The sequence below is a fragment of the Anguilla rostrata genome, chromosome 2, assembly GCF_018555375.3.
Source record: "Anguilla rostrata isolate EN2019 chromosome 2, ASM1855537v3, whole genome shotgun sequence".
NCBI classification, from domain to species: domain Eukaryota; kingdom Metazoa; phylum Chordata; class Actinopteri; order Anguilliformes; family Anguillidae; genus Anguilla; species Anguilla rostrata.
Genome location: NC_057934.1, coordinates 1,395,303 through 1,411,386, shown reverse-complemented (window position 1 = coordinate 1,411,386; position 16,084 = coordinate 1,395,303). Strand labels below are relative to the sequence as shown.

General features: G+C 48.9%; 2 protein-coding genes and 1 non-coding gene across 9 annotated transcripts in view; 1 reads left to right on the top strand and 2 right to left on the bottom strand.

The window, feature by feature from the left end:
- LOC135243202 (histone acetyltransferase KAT6B-like) overlaps positions 1-4,623 on the top strand; it is a 39,278-nt gene extending 34,655 nt beyond the window's left edge. For all 7 annotated transcript variants that reach the window (XM_064314862.1, XM_064314877.1, XM_064314845.1 and 4 more), the window contains one exon: positions 603-4,623. In XM_064314862.1, coding sequence (XP_064170932.1) covers positions 603-3,325 — 2,723 coding nt within the window. In that variant the 3' untranslated portion in view covers positions 3,326-4,623. The remainder of the gene's footprint in view (positions 1-602) is intronic.
- A 4,791-nt stretch (positions 4,624-9,414) lies between these two features.
- LOC135243179 (dual specificity protein phosphatase 13B-like) lies at positions 9,415-15,993 on the bottom strand. The gene is made up of 4 exons (XM_064314804.1): positions 15,871-15,993; positions 13,379-13,532; positions 12,070-12,290; positions 9,415-10,002 (listed from the first exon to the last, which is right to left on the bottom strand). The coding sequence occupies exons 2-4, from the start codon at positions 13,522-13,524 to the stop codon at positions 9,806-9,808; spliced, it is 564 nt and encodes a 187-aa protein (XP_064170874.1). The 5' UTR covers positions 13,525-13,532; positions 15,871-15,993; the 3' UTR covers positions 9,415-9,805.
- Positions 12,731-12,802, bottom strand: trnaa-cgc (transfer RNA alanine (anticodon CGC)). The gene has a single exon. It is a non-coding gene; the product is annotated as a tRNA-Ala (tRNA).
- Positions 15,994-16,084: the final 91 nt, after the last annotated feature.

Genomic DNA, 16,084 nt, shown 5'->3' with positions numbered 1-16,084 from the left:
CAAATGTTTCACCTCCCTGTTGGGGTTTAAATGAAAAAGAGTAGGATGGTAGACGCCAAGAGCAGGCCTGGGCAGCCCTGCGCTAGTTGTTGAATGAGGTGTCCTTTGTTACGGCTGAAATTAAAACCTACAGGGTGGTTGATCTCCAGGAACAGGATTGGGTAGCCCTGACCTACTGAATCCTCATAGAATGTCACCATTCCTGAAATTATTGCTTGTTGTATCCCAATTCGCTGGATGTTGTTTTTTTGTTTTTGGTAATGTTTTACTTTTGAATCATGTTTTGTTTGTCCGATTTCTTGTGATGGATTTTTTTCCAGAAATGGTGACATCGTTGAATAGGATGAAAATGAAAAGTGAATTTCGTTGAATGCCATTCCATTAAAAATTATTTGTAAAACGAAAATAACTGCATGTGACGGTTGCAGCATGCAATTTCATGAAATTACTCAAGGGTACAACAGCAGTGCCCCGTCTGGGAATCGAACCTGTTGCCTCAGAGTCACATGCCCAGTTCTCTAACCGCCATGCTGCACTGCTGCCCTGTTGAGTGCATGTTGGCGGATTGTAACGCTTGTTAAATCTGTCTGCCCCACCTGCAGGTTCCTTCGGGCTCCTGAAAACAGACAATCCCAGACCCGTCAAGCGCAAGAAGGGCTGGCCCAAGGGGGTGAAGCGCGGCCCTCCAAAATGGCGGCTGAAGAAGGAGCGCAAGATGGGCTTCAAGCTCAACCTGTACACGCCACCCGAGACCCCCCTGGAGGCGGACCACCAGATCGCGGCCGAGGATCCCGAGGAGGGCGGCGGGAAGGCCCCCGCCATCACCGAGGAGGAGGGCGAGGCCGGGCGGGACGCCGAGCCGCTGGACGCCCAGCTGGACCGGCTCCTCTCGGGGTCCCGCAGCCCTGTGGAGTCGCCAGCCCAGACACGGGACGGGCTCCTCCGCAAGCCGGGGTCCCCCGAGGACTCCTTCAGCCAGGATGAGAGCCAGGAGGAGGCGCCGGACCCAGCCGAACAGGAGGAGGAGGGGGAGGAAGAGGAGGACGAGCGGGAGGATAAGGAAGCCGCATGCAAGGAGAAGGGGCGCGAGGGGGGGCTGGCACAGCACGAGGATGAGGAGGAGGAAGAGGACGATTCGGTCCACGTGGAGGACCATGATGCGGATGACGAAGACGATGGCCATGCCGACGTGTCGGAGCCAGACAAGGTTGGGGATGCGTCCGAGAGCTCCGAGGACAAGCCCGAGTACCCCGAGCCTTTTTTAGAGCTGGACGGCCCCAGCCAGCGAGAAGCCAGCCCTGCAGACCCCATCCCGAGCCACGAGGGAACGTTCACCCCCGAAACCGTAGAGGAGACGTCGGAGAGCGCTGCTGACGTGGGGCGGCCCAACGAGTCTGAGTCCGACGAGGAGAACGTCAGCGGCCTCCTCCAGAAGGAGGCGGGACCCCCGAGTCCCGTGGAGAAGGAGCACCCGCCCCTTTGTCCCGAGATGGACACGGAGACGGTGCAGGCGGTGCAGTCGCTCACCCAGGAGGTGGAGCAGGAGGCAGAACCGGAGGGCGGGTTCCAGGACTGTGCCGAGACGCGGGAGGCGTGTCGGAGCCTGCAGAGCTACGCCCACATGGACCAGAGCCCCCACGTGCCCCCGCCGGACGACTGCCCGCAGTCCGACCACAGCAGCCCACTGTCGTCCGTGCACTCGCACCCCAGCCAATCGGTGCGCTCGGTCAGCAGCCCCGCCGTCTCGGTCCTGGAGAGCAGCTACGCCCAGATCAGCCCGGACCAGAGCGCCATCTCCGTGCCCTCGCTGCACAACATGGAGACGTCCCCCATGATGGACGTGCCGTCCGTGTCGGACCACTCGCAGCAGGTGGTGGACAGCGGCTTCAGCGACCTGGGCAGCATCGAGAGCACCACCGAGAACTACGAGAACCCCAGCAGCTACGACTCCACGCTGGGCGGGAGCATCTGCGGCACGGGCTCGTCCCAGAACAGCTGCTCCTACAGCGGCCTGTCCCAAAACCCCGGGCTGTCCCAGAGCACCAGCCTGTCCCAAAACCCTGCTCTATCCCAAAACCCCAGCCTCTCCCAAAACCCCGCTCTGTCGCAGAGCAGCTGCGCGGTGTCGCAGCAGATGGCTGGTGTCGCCGGCGGCTGCAGTCTGCTCCCGCCGGGCGGGCTGGGCTCGCCGCAGAACTGCACCGTCAAGTCGCCGCAAGGCTGCGTGGTGGAGAGGCCGGCCAGCGTTGGACAGCAGCACCCACACCCACAGCACTCGCACCCGCACCCACAGCACTCCCACCCACAGCAACAGCAGCACCCGCACCCACACCCACAGCAGCAACAGCAGCACCCGCACCTGCAGCACCACCCGCAGCACCCGCACCCACACCCGCAGCACCACCCGCACCCGCAGCAGCTGGCGCAGTGCTCCATGTCCGCCAGCTTCTCCTCGCCCATGCAGCTGGCCGACATCCCCGAGGCGGGCAACCCCAGCCTGGGCATCTACGAGCGGATTGGCCAGGGCGAGTACGGCGGGGGCGGGCCCTACTCACAGCCCTCGGCCACCTTCAGCCTGGCCAAGCTGCAGCAGCTGACCAACACACTGATGGAGCACCCCCTGCCCTTCAACCACCCGTCATCCCACCCCATCACGTCCTATGCCAACGGGGTCACCCTGCCCTCCCAGCTGGGCAACTCGGGCCTGGTGTCCCTGCCCCAATCCCCGCACGGGGTGCCCAGGGGCCCCCAGGCCCAGGCCACCATGACCCCGCCCCCCAACCTGACCCCGCCCCCCATGATGCTGCAGCGCAACATGGCCGCCCCCAACATGGGCCTCCCGCCCTCTCAGAGGCTGCAGACGCAGATGGCCGCCAAGAACCACGTGGCCATGCGGTCCAAGTCCACGCCGCTGTCCCACCACCACCACCACCAGCAGCCGGTGTACGGGCATGCCCCCCAGGGCGTGCCCATGCAGGCCCCAACCCGGGCGCTGGCCATGCCGCGCGTCAACATGGGCGTCAACCTGATGCCCGCGCCCGCCTACAACTCCATGAACATGAACATGGCGCCACTCAACGCCATGAACGGCTACCGCGTGACGCAGCCCATGATGAACAGCGGCTACCACGGCAACCACGCCTACATGAACCAGTCGCCGCAGTACTCCGTGCAGGTGGGCGTGATGGGCGGCCAGCCCTACGCCCAGCAGCCCATGCAGGCCCCGCCCCACGGCAACATGATGTACGCCCCGGCGGGTCACCACGGTTACATGAACGCGGGCATGTCCAAGCAGTCCCTGAACGGGCCCTTTATGAGGCGCTGAGAGGCGTCGCCCGCGTTTCCACGACGCCCAACGTGCGTCTCCCCAAAGCCCAACGGGCGTGTGTGTACCGCCCAGAAAGTTCACGCCCCCCCCCCCCCCTTTAGTTTTTCCTCTTTTTTTTTTTTTGCCTGGAATACTTTTTCTTTGTGAAGAATGCAAAAAAAGAAAACATTTTTTTTTTTTTTTAAAGATGAAAAATTTGAGCTTTTTTCCCGAATAACGGGAAGCCTTACGTCATCAAAACAAAGATTTATTGGATTAATGTTGGTCTCCAGTAAGGAGTGCTGTCCACTACCCTGAGCTGCGGTGGGGTCCGGCTGCAGCTCTGGGACTGCACTATCTAACGGAGCCATTCAATGTGCCTGCTGCAGATCTTCACCTGGACGTTAGAGCCTTTTCAGTGTACCTGTCCAACAGAACTGAGGTCTAGTTTGTACTATACTTATGCCTTTGTATATTTAAATTATTGTACAATTTTGTTTTATTTTTTTTTTGTAAAGTGACACTTAGCATGCTACGACGTCTTTGTTAGTGACAGTGCATTAACTAGTACTGTACGAGTGTTGTGCTATATGGCAAGCCATTTTAAAAATGTATGGCCTTCCTTAGGGCTCCCTGTAACGGGAGAAAGATTAAACTCTATTTTTGTTAATTCTAATACTGTACAAATTGTAAACTTAGTCCTGTTTCAGTTGTTAAGTCTGAAAGGTTTTATTGCGAAATGTGTATAATTCTGAACTTTTTGTATCAAATTTCCTTAAATGAGGCAGCTTTCAGTTTTATAATGCAGACTGATTTCTGTCTAAATGAAGCATACTGTATCTGTGTTCGTAACCCAAACAATTCTAAAACATTTCAAAAAGTGCTTGTCCAGAAATGTGGCAGAATTTAAAAATATAATAATAATAATAATAATAAACATGCGTAAATTAGTCCAAAGTTGCTATTTTATGAAAATGACTTTAAATTTACACTTTCATTCCATCTGTAGATTTGTTTTCTATCTTTATAAAACGTTGGATTTATATTTTACAAAAGTGTAGAGCAGTAGCCTGTGAATAGACCAAACTAAGCTAACAGATCGCATGTAAAAAAGCAGATTGTATTTGTGTCTGTTTATATTGCTTTTTTTGTAGCCTTTGTACTTGTACAGAGTGGCTGGTAGGAACGAGAGGGCAAAGCTGGCTATGTGTACAAAATAGGACAGAACGACAGTCTCGTATTTATGAGTTATCTTCTTAGTCAGTCACTTAAAAATGCTGTACATTTTAGCCTAAAATAAATTATGACGAACCATATGCGTACCGTTTCTTGTTGGCCGACTGTGTTGCTTTTTCGCAGCAGGGGGCTCACGGTTATCTTGTGATTAAATCACACTCGCTCCTGGCGGGTTTTTGGAACGTGTGGCGAGTCGGTGGAGTGGTTTGTCCGTCTCAGCGCGAGCTTGCTGCAGGCTTTGCGTGATTGTTGTTTATGAGCGGGTTTTTTTTTTTGTTCTGTTCGTGCCAGCGTGCTGCAAGCTCAGCGCTTTCGCTGGTATCTGGAGCAGGTCCCCATCCAGCCCCTGCAGAGAGCTTGTGCGGCGGTGGACGGATGAAGAGCAGTCCTCTTCATTAGCTTCCCCTCCGCTTTTCCACCGGCGAAGTCTTCACAGGTCAAACGACCGCTTCAATGTTTGGTGTTCTCCTATCGCTGTATTAGCTGAAAACATATGCAGTTCAAACCAGTCATGCATTGAGGTTAATCGTTCTGTATTAAACATGGCTTCACTTGTTTTAAAATGCACGTCGAGCCAGTCATATTCGCATTCGCATTTTGAAAGCTGGAGAGATGACGTCAGAAATGTCAATTCGATTCTTTGGCTTGGCAAAAATACAAATCAATCGAGAATGAAATTAAATGTTATATTTATTTAGTGTGGACTTGTTACATATGTGTATGATGTAGGCCTGTATAATTATTGTTCAATGTTTGGTTGAAATATTTGCATTGAACAGTAGTTTGTGATTACTTTTATTGGCTAATTAATGATTCCTTGGCTGATCTCATGTGAATATCATAATCTGATATTCACATGAGATCAGCCAAGGAATGAAACGGTATACAATTTATTATACACTATTCTTCCTGAGGATGCACTGAGACTGGCAAAGATGCCATACTGTCAGGATCCTTCCAAAACCAAAGGTGTGGTTTTGCAGAAAGTCGTTTTGGTTTATAATTAGTGCATTCATCAAAATAAGCATTCAACGGAATGTATTGTGGAGAGGCTTTTCAGAAAGTATGCCGCTATAATTACTTGTTACTGTGTTAAAAAATATAATTGATGAAAAACCATATCCTAACCCTGGTGGCGTGTTGGAACAAAACTCCAAATCCAACCCAGCACAGCCATTTTGCGACAGTGACTCTGGAGGATTCAACGTGAACAGTTTCATGGCAATCGTTTGAGTTTCAGCCAAGTTGCAGTCTGTGTTAGCAAGTCTGTTGAGATGCCTGTTCGTAAGCATTCTCTCCTCTAACCGCAGTTCCGCTGTCAGGAAGAGCTCCGCTTTTTACCCTCTGCCTCGTTCTGTGGGAGCTGGGAGACTCCCAACTGTCAGTTCGGAGGATAAATAAACCCAAAATTCAGGCAATCCAGCCAGTCTGCTCATGCCGCGCGCTTACTCTGGCACGAATTTCCAGAACAAAGTTCTCAGATCCAGCACCCCTTAAACCGGCATTCTGAAAGGATCAGACTTTAAAACTTTCAGCGAGTTGCCTATTACTGTCACGTTATTAGCATATACGGGAACATTTATCCGTTCACCAAAACTTAGCCTTTGTATAACAGCTGAAACTGCTAGCAAAAAAATCGCGTATCTGTCGTAACGAACTTCAGCTGCGAGTCGGTCATCACTTCTCCGTTGTGTAATAGCCTCGACAAGAGACCCTGTTAGGGTACAGTGACTGTGCATCGCGTCCCTCTGGAACACACGCATCCTGGCCCTATTCACGGTTCGGCCATTATTCCCTCCAAAACCTTCCTGCAAGTGAAAGCTGCCCTCATTCACCAGCGCCGCGAAATTGCGGGAGGCCGTTGTGATGGACGCGGCTCATCACCGAGGCGCGAGGCTCGAAAATGTCGTTCAGAATGCTGCCGCTTGTTATCACAAATTCCAAATGCCTGGCCTTGAAAGTGCGAATGCGGAGACGATAATTGCGTTTTTCGTCTCTGAAATATGAAAACGACGCGGGTAACATTTCTAGATTTGGACCACTAGCCATTTATTTCCAATCTCATCTCTGGGTTTTCATTTATCCTGACGGTGAAATCATTAGACCCGTGATATCGGATTTTTTTTGTCGTCATGTCAGGTTCTTTGTCCTGCTTCACTCTTGACATCTCCTTTTCTATAAGCCAGCCTCAACTGTTCATCTGTTATTTCTCTCTTCAGAGGATGGTCTGATTCCCCCGTTCCTCCTCTCCAGTAGGAGAGAGAATTTTGACTGTAGCTTCACAGGGTCTCATGGTGAAGTTAATTTATAGTCTTGTTATTGCAGAACAATATGCTGAGTGAATCCTGTACTTTTGTTACAAGTTGACTTTGGGCCAGCTGCTAATCCCAACCCAGTAAAAAATTACTTTGAAGAAATTAAGTTTTCTGTTTTTTTAAAGCTATCGTTTGACTTCCTCAATCAGGAATTGAAGCAATGTTGACCATTATGGAAATGGAAGGCACTGCAATGTATTGTTTATAAGTATATGCACACTCCTAATAAGTGGATCTGGCTACTTCAGTCACACCCGTTTGCTAACAGGTGCATAAAATCAAGCATACAGCAATGCAATCTCCATTGACAAACATAGGCAGTAGAATGGGTTGTACTGAAGAGCTCAGTGACTTTCAACGTGGCACTGTCATAGGATGCCACCTTTCCAACTCGTCAGATTTGCCAAGTTTGCCGTGGAAGAGCCTGACTGACCTGCACAGAGCCCTAACCCCATCAAACACCTTTGGCATGAATTGGAAAGGTGACTGTGAGCCAGGCCTCGTCGCCCAACATCAGTGCCCAACTGGCTCAACAGCAGAGCCTTGTTTCAGGCTGTGGACCTCACAAAACAGGTATTTTTCCTCCACACATTATGACACTTGATTATGTGATGTGAAAGGCTTAAACATTGAAAATATTTAGATAATAGCACGGTTTCTTTTTCACTTAAAATTCATCACTACGCACTCAATGTCCCTGATTGCCTACCATTATTTGGGGTGCCGTAGGGTTAGGGGGCCCTGTACTCATATCCAGTCTGAATAGTGTTGGTTTCATTCTGAGCCAGAAGGGAAAAAACCCCGCAAATTTCATGCCTCTGAAATACTAGAGATTTTCCGACCATGGACGTGCTTGACTGATGCCTTATTCTGGCTGCCAAGATTCCCCACCCCTGTGAGCTTATTGTCTGCTCTTGGCTTCGATCCTGCAAGGAGACTGAAAATTTATCTTGAATAGCTGTCTTTCCTGGCAAGCAGCTTGCTATTATTGGAGAGAGATGTGACCAAATAACTTTGCTCTAAAAACAGTGTGTTCCAAAATGGTGGATGACATCAAGGCAAGAGCAACATATTTGAGTTAAGAGGAGCTATATTTGAGTACTGCAACAGGAATCAGTCCTGCTAAGGGTTACTTTATGATAATGGCGCTGTAGCTTTATAATTAAAAAAATGTGTTGGCAAAATTATTTTTCATGGGGATTTTTCCCGTTCTCCTCAAAGCACCCCTCCGAATAAATCGGCTCATCTTAAGCTCGAGCAGCGAAGTGCCAAATATTTCAAAGAGAGGCGAGAAGCCCAGACCGCCCTGTGGTCTATTTACTGTGAGATGGAGACAGGAATATGTTTTTTCAAACTTGAAATAAACCTTGAACCTAGGATTTTAACTTAGTCCTTAATTTAACAGTGTGGAGATCAGTTTTGAAGTGTCACATTTGATCTCCCAGACGTTCACTTTCTGACGTGCCCTTGAACCCACACAGTTCATGTTTCTGAAGCGCGGTAAATCGACAGGTCTGGGTTTCCAAACGGTGCTCCACGCTTTAGTTGCAGCTTCCAGAACCTTCCGTCTTCTCCAGCGCCACACGCCTGCTTCTGTTTTCTGGCCAGGGGAGGGCAGGAGCGGCCAGCCCAAAGTTGTATTTTTGGAGACTAGGTTAGCCTTTCTCTATTCGCTGGTAATTATAAACTTTGCGGCGGCGGGAGCAGTTTGCCGTGTGAGCGAGCAGCTAAGGGCCCGGAAAGGCCACCGGGGTGGCTGCGTTTTCCCGGCTGACGATGTGTAGGCAGGGGAAGCCTCGTGCTGGGTAGCTGGTGTTAGCGAAAACATTACGGTATCCGGATGTGCTGCTCTAATTGAGAGTAGTAATTTCGGTCCCTGTTTGCCAGAAGGGGGTGGGGGGTTGGGGGCTGGGGGCTGGGGGGGAGGGGGGGGTGATAAACCCCCCAGGCTCAGGGTGAATGATGGTTTATGAAATCAATAAAAGCAAGCTTGCAATAAAGGCTGAGATCATGCCATGCACTAAATCCATACTGACAATACGCGTTATATATTCTAAAATAGAACTGCACTGAATTCATACTGATGATACATGTTATATATTCTAAAATAGAGCTGCACTAAATCCATACTGACAATACTGTACATGGTGTATATATTATGTATTCAGAAAATAGACATGCACTAAATCCATACTGACAATTCATGTTATATATTCTAAAACAGACATACTGTACAACATGACAATGGTTCTTGTGTTCCATCTCCAACCACCCTCAGTATTTGAGCCGAGTAGAGTTTGTTTTGGGGGTGAGGGGTGGAGATTTTTGAGTTACAGGAAATGTGCACAGTAAAATGTTCAGTGTTAAACTCTGAGAGAGCTCATTTGGGTCCACTTGGCCTCAGATAAACACTATAGGACAGTTAAGTGAACAATGAACATTTTACTGTGTGCAAGTATATATACATGAGTCGACTATGAAAGTATAACTGCATTGCTGTTGGATGTTAACAGTATTTCTGTGTGTGTAAATACTGGCATGTCTGTGCTTCGTTAGTAAAATCAATTTTAATGTTTTTTATTTTTGGAAAAGTTCTTTTTACAAGGCATAAAAATCACAAAATCGCTAACCTAACCAATACCTGAGATGATCACAGCACAGAAGCAATTTCACAGGTGGAATTATTGACCCAACTTAAATCCAGCAGACTGCTCATCTCTGCAAGCTCACGGTTAAATGGACGATTATTTTATTGATAATATGTAGATTACTCATGGGAAACAGATGCATCTTCTCTGGGAATACAAAAAGGTTCAAAGCTAATAAAAGCACACATTCTCCCACTGTGAGTGACTGACTGCTGTGGGCCAGATAATGATCTAGCCATTGCAGAGGGACCCAAAGAGTCTTGTTTTGAGGGAGGTCATCATTCTGTCCGTGTTTCTGATCATTTTCCCAGGCAGTGTAGCCGCTGGTCGAGCTTGCGGAGTTGCTCCAGGAAGCCGGAGTTGGGACTGATGTTCCTGTTCTCTGCCACGGCCTTGATGGCCTCCACCAAGGTCATGTTCTCGTGGATCATCAGGTAGGCCAGCACCAGTGTGGCCGAGCGGCTCAGGCCCATCGCACAGTGGACGAAGACTTTACCTGTGAGCAGACCACACAGGTCAGGCAGGCCTGCAGACTTTACCTGTGAGCAGACCACACAGGTCAGGCAGGTCTGCAGACTTTACCTGTGAGCAGACCACACAGGTGAGGCTGAAGGAAGCATTTATATTACGTACCTGAACTCTTTAGATGCTGGTCTAAAACTGAAAACTCTGCTGCAGGTTCCTTGAGAATTTCTAACAAAAGTGTTCCAAAACAAAATGTAGAACATATGAAATAAGTATCTTGTTCTGGGCATTGATGAAGATACATGTTTCTATTGAAATTGAGTTAGGCTAAATCATCTAATATATGCAAACTGTGTGTGCCAGTTGCTTGGCATTCTGGGTAAAAGCACTGTTTTCAGTGTCAGCCAGGGAACTGAGGCACCAGGTGATCAGGTTATAGCAGCTGTGAACGTTCCAGTGTAGAACGCTGGAGAGGAGAGGCGGACGCAGGCGCAGAGATAACTAGCAGCAAGTTAAAAAAGGATTGAGGGTTAGGGTCAGCTTCAGTTTTTCCATTTCCACTTTCAATCGCTCCCTTGTTCAGTTCCTCCCAATCCGATTACAGGCTGCAGCAAAACCCAACCCCCCCCCCCCCCCCCCAACTTCTCCAAAATAATTTGTTTTCATCTCAATACCACTTACACCAATTCCACCAAGACATACTAATCCAATTTAATTAATCCTAAAATCCATTTTCCAATATTTGTTTCTGTCAAATGTTCGAACTTTTTCTTTGACAATGACTTGGAACTGAATTCCTTCATTCCGATACGACTCTAACTGTGGTCCAAGCCCTTACCCCAGGGGACAAACTCATCCAGTAGCGAGTCCAGTACAGAGATTTACCACTGAGCGACTCGATCCTAAAATCTGGCTTAGTGGGAGGATTTTTTTTCCCTCCCTCTTTGGCTGCTGTGTTCAATATTGTATTTACAACTTCAAGTTCAAAAGGAGGACGCAGAAAGAGAAGTATATCTGGTTCAAATATCCTTCACCCCTGTTCCTCCCCTGCTTTGCTGCTTCGCCACATATCCGCAGTCCAGCTGTGTGTCTAATTCCTGCCTCTAAATGCTGCGCAAAACGGAGGATTTTAGCAGAAGCAGCTGAAATAAATATTCCGTTTTTTTTTTTTTTTACGGCGGCAGAGGATTAGCGCTGGCGGGAAGCGGATGATATGACCGTCTCGTTAAAATGCGCATTTCTGCCGAGGATTACCGGCAGCTCAGAAACACGCGCGCTGCGGGAAGAACGGCTCTGAATACCACCACCGTGTCACACAGCACACTAACTCCATATCATCACAGTTTCCATCGGCAACTAAAGTGATTGTTAGAATAATAATAATAATTATTATAATAAATTTGTGTGCACGATAAGCATTGTAGAGTGGTTCTCAAATTGCCCTGGTGACACATTTTTAACAGGTTTTCCTGTGCAGAGGTCGGTGCTTATGAGGAGATTACTGCATGTGTGAGATTATGCTGGTGGCTGTGCTCATTCTCAGGGTTTGTTTCTCGTTTATCCCGCGGAAGCGATTCTGAGACGGGGATAAGGCAGGGTACACAGAGCGAACGTTATGTACACTCAGGATCTGGAAAATAGCTTCTGCCAAATTAACATTATGCTTGTACTTATTAACTTAGTTATTGGCATAGTTAGCTATTGGCTTACTTTTTCACAACCGTAAATTGATGAAAATAAAAACCTTCAGGACCTGTTGCAAGCAGTTTATCTGATGAAAAACAGATCAACAAAAACAGAATGTTGATCAACATTTCTGCAAGTAGAGGATTATGTGCACTGATCCAAGGTGAAAACGTGTTTGAGCTCAAACATTAAGTCAGACTTAATCAATCAGACTGCAATCAATCAGACCGTGATGCAACACTGATAGCAGCAAAGTTGATAGGGAGGCCCAGCACACACACACACACACACACACTCACACTCACACACATTCACACACGCGCACACACACTCACACACACTTTCACACACACACACACACTCACACACAGAGCCCTCCTCAGTGTTTGTCCGGAGGACTCCGGTCCCTCACCTCCCGGGGTGCTCAAGGCGTTCTTGATGAACTGGGCGGAGGAGTAGAAGAAGGGGCTCAGGTCGAAGGAGGGCATGTCGAAGGCCTCCACGCCGTGGTAGCTGATGTTGGTGTCCCTGTAGAAGCTGGCGCCTGTGCACACGTTGAACTTCCCGTCCGCGGCGTTCAGGACGTGGGTGATGCGGTGGGCCTGGAGCTTCCTCTTGTCTTTGGCCGCCCACCTGACGGACACATTCGCAGCGCGGGTGTGTCAGACTCACGTGACCACGCGGCGCTGCGTCCGCTCCAGAGCCAGGATAGGGGGAAGCTCAACATTCACAACACGCCTGTTCACACTACACTTTTACAAACAGTGTCATCCTGGACTCGATTTACATTAACATTTTAGGCATCCGGCACTTTTCTTTCCAGATCAAATTACACAGATTACGTTATTACGTTGTAAACAGAAAATCCTTTTATGCAGCTGTATGTATATTTACTGAAGCAGTTCCTTGCTGAAGGGCACAATAGCTGTGTTCCACTCGGGAATAAAACTGAGTGTTGCAAACTGAGCTCCGTCAGCCACTTCGCGGCACTGCCACCTTTAAAATGAGTGTTTAACCCAGAATCACAGCGTACGATTCAGTCAGGCTGCCAAATTAAATCATCACGCTCCTCTTGGAGATGCTGGGGATCGAACCCAGGACTTCATACATGCGAAGCATGCGCTCTACCACTGAGCTACATCCCCTCTGCTGATGCTTCTGCGTGCAGGTTGCTTACCAGTGTGTGGCTACGTTTACAACAGCACAGATTTATGTGCCTTTATGCTAGTTCTGTATAATTATGAAACCTGCCAGTACAAAAGTTGAGCTGCACAGTTACCGCACAGGTAGCACAGACCGCAGGTGCACAGTCGGTAGGTGGGTTGTCAGTGGCACAGTGAGATAAGGACAGAGACATGCCTTAACCCCCCCCACCCCCCTCCCCAGGCGATGTTACAGCTGATTCTGCACTGCCCCGTGATGTCACTGCCTTGGTCTGAGAGAGACTGAGGGGTGTGGGGAGAACCTCTCTGTGATGTCACTGCCTCATTATGAGAGAGACTCTGGGGTTTGGGGAGACCCTCCCTGTGATGTCACTGCCTCACTCTGAGAGAGACTGAGGGGTGTGGGGAGAACCTCCCTGTGATGTCACTGCCTCATTCTGAGAGAGACTCTGGGGTTTGGGGAGAACCTCCCTGTGATGTCACTGCCTCATTATGAGAGAGACTCTGGGGTTTGGGGAGAACCTCCCTGTGATGCTGCTGCTGCTGCCGCGCTCTCACATGTCGCCGATGTAGATCCCGGGCCGGACCTCGTCCAGGCTGGAGTTGGACCCGCTCCGCACCCACATCAGTCTCTGCAGGTCGTACGCGGAGGGCGTCTCGTACCTCCCTTCAGAGCAGACCCTGGAGCTGCTGTCCCTCAACATGGCCGCTTCTCCCTGGAGAAGGCAAAACGACCTCAGTTTCTCTCAGGCCACGTCGCTTAGATATGACCACAGCACCACGCTCGACTGAACCGCAGGGTCTTTGCTGATGGTTCTCTGGACAGGATTTAACATAACCACTGTCTCTATCTATGACTCTAATGCCCAGATTCAGTCTGCCAAGTACCGCTCTCCCTTTGTTAATGAAAAGATTGACATTTGTACTTTCCAGGGTCTGGACTGGAAAGCTGAAGTGTTTCTCACAAACCAATATTTGACCCTTGGCGATGTACTGGCCTGTGAACAGAATCATCCATATTTTTTTCCAAGAGAGACGGAATGCACAACAGTAACAAAGCCAGTCTCCTCCTTCAGAGCTAAAACCAGGGCTTATTCAGACTCACAATCCAGCGAATTTGCTAAATAAAAAGATCCCAAACTACAAGTTTTCTGTTTTGTGCGCATTCTTTAGAAAAGCGTCAGATTATGAGGCTCCGGAGATCTCAGCCACTGCACCTCGGCCCCACAGCATGCTGGGATGCGGGGCTGTAAGCCTCAATCCTCGGTAATCCCTTTACAGGAGGGAAATGTCCAGTGATTATCCATTTGTGCATGAATTACATGCTTGATAACCGCTTCCATATAAGCTGAAATTGGTATTCAAGAATAATTTATGGACAGCGTATTCTACATGCAGTATGCACAGTAATATTCATCTTTCATGTGTGGAAACCTAACAAATGATATGATTTACTATGGCTTGGAATGGTACATTTACAGTATATATTACATATGGTATATAGTGTGAAATGCACATATTTCTGTCGCCATTCTTTCATTGAGATGAAAAAAAAAACACAGGGCAATGAAAAAACGTTAATTAAATAATTTAGGAAACATTGAGCAGCATTACTTTGGAATAGAGCGTGTCTAATTTGTGTGAGGTAAGCTAGCCAGTATTGTTTATTGTAATTAGGGCTCAATTTGATATCAATACTTTTAATGGCAGGCCTAGATTTAGCAAGTTTTAATTAAATATTTACAGACAGTGCTTTGTGTGCGTGAGAAACGTGACATTTTTGAATGCTGAAAGGGTGTTTTTGTTGAGATGTTAGCATCGCTGTATGTATCAGCACCGCTATGATCCTGGTGTAGCTGCCACTTGAAGACTCACTGTGATGTGCTGCTCTGCTGGTGGCGGGCTTATGTGCGTTTCCATGGGGACGAGTGCTGGAAACAGAATCTCTGCGGCTTCGCTGACCTTTTCTAAGTTTGGCACGGCTTAGAGGCGCGCACTCCAACATCTGCTTGATAGCTTTATCCATCTGTATCTGTCACCCCCGCCAGGGGACGGCGAGCGGACGCGCGCTAACGCCTCCGCTCGTGGGGCGGCAGATATCGGTCGCCAGCGGAGGAGGGTCACGGAGCTCATCTCTGACATCGGCGAATCAGAGCTCCGCATGAAGAAGCCGCGCCACCGGCGTTCGGTCCGGCTCTCCCGAGAGTCCGCGGAAATGTAGGACAGGGACGCCCTGAGGGAGGGGGCAGAGCGCTGATTTCCCCAGAGAGTCCACGGGGTCCGTGACTCACCGCGCTCTTTTCCTGGGGCGGACGCATCTCTTGTTGCTGCTCTGCGTAATTGAAGTCATATGTGTCAAAAAAAAAGAAATGTCCCCAAAACCGTGGCGCTCTGATTGGCTCAATTTCAAAAGAAAAACAGTCTCAGAAGATTTACTCTGACCTGCTATTTCAAGATGCTGGCGTCGTCCAATGAGGTGGCAGAAAAGGTGGCAGCACTCCAAGAGGTATTTTTAAAAAGAGCCGAAAGCGTTTTGAATCTTCCTCTTTGCAATATTTAGAAAATCTTTTGACTTTATGTCATAACAAGCTGACATAAAGCTGTGAAGGCCAGTATAGCAATGCTGCCCAATTATCTTTTTTCATAGAGTCGCATGGAGTCTTTTTTCACCAAAATACTTTCCCTGAGCGATGTAGTGTGAGAAAACCCCTGGTCATTTCTATGTGAACCTTACTGACACATGCACATACACGTATGCATGCCCATGCACGCACACACACATACACACATGTGCACACACACACATACACACATGTGCACACACACACACATACACACATGTGCACACACACGCACACACATACACACACGTGCACACACACACACACATACACACACGTGCACACACACGCACACACACACACACACGCACACACACACACGTGCACACGCACACACATACACACACGTGCACACACGCACACACATACACACACACGCACACACACGCATACACACACGTGCACACACACGCACACACACACGCAGACTTGCCTTGATTTGCTGCTGTCAAGATAGATCATTCACTAGCGTAACATCCAGTCTGACAGGAGAACGCCTGTGTCAGTGCTGTGCGTCAAAACAACTGCCTCTCAGCTCAGTCTATTTTCATACGTGAACCTGAACTCTGAATCGCTCTGGAAACGTCCCCAGCATTCCCCGAAGTTTGAGCGACTGCCCGGAGAGGGAAAGGGCATATGGGAG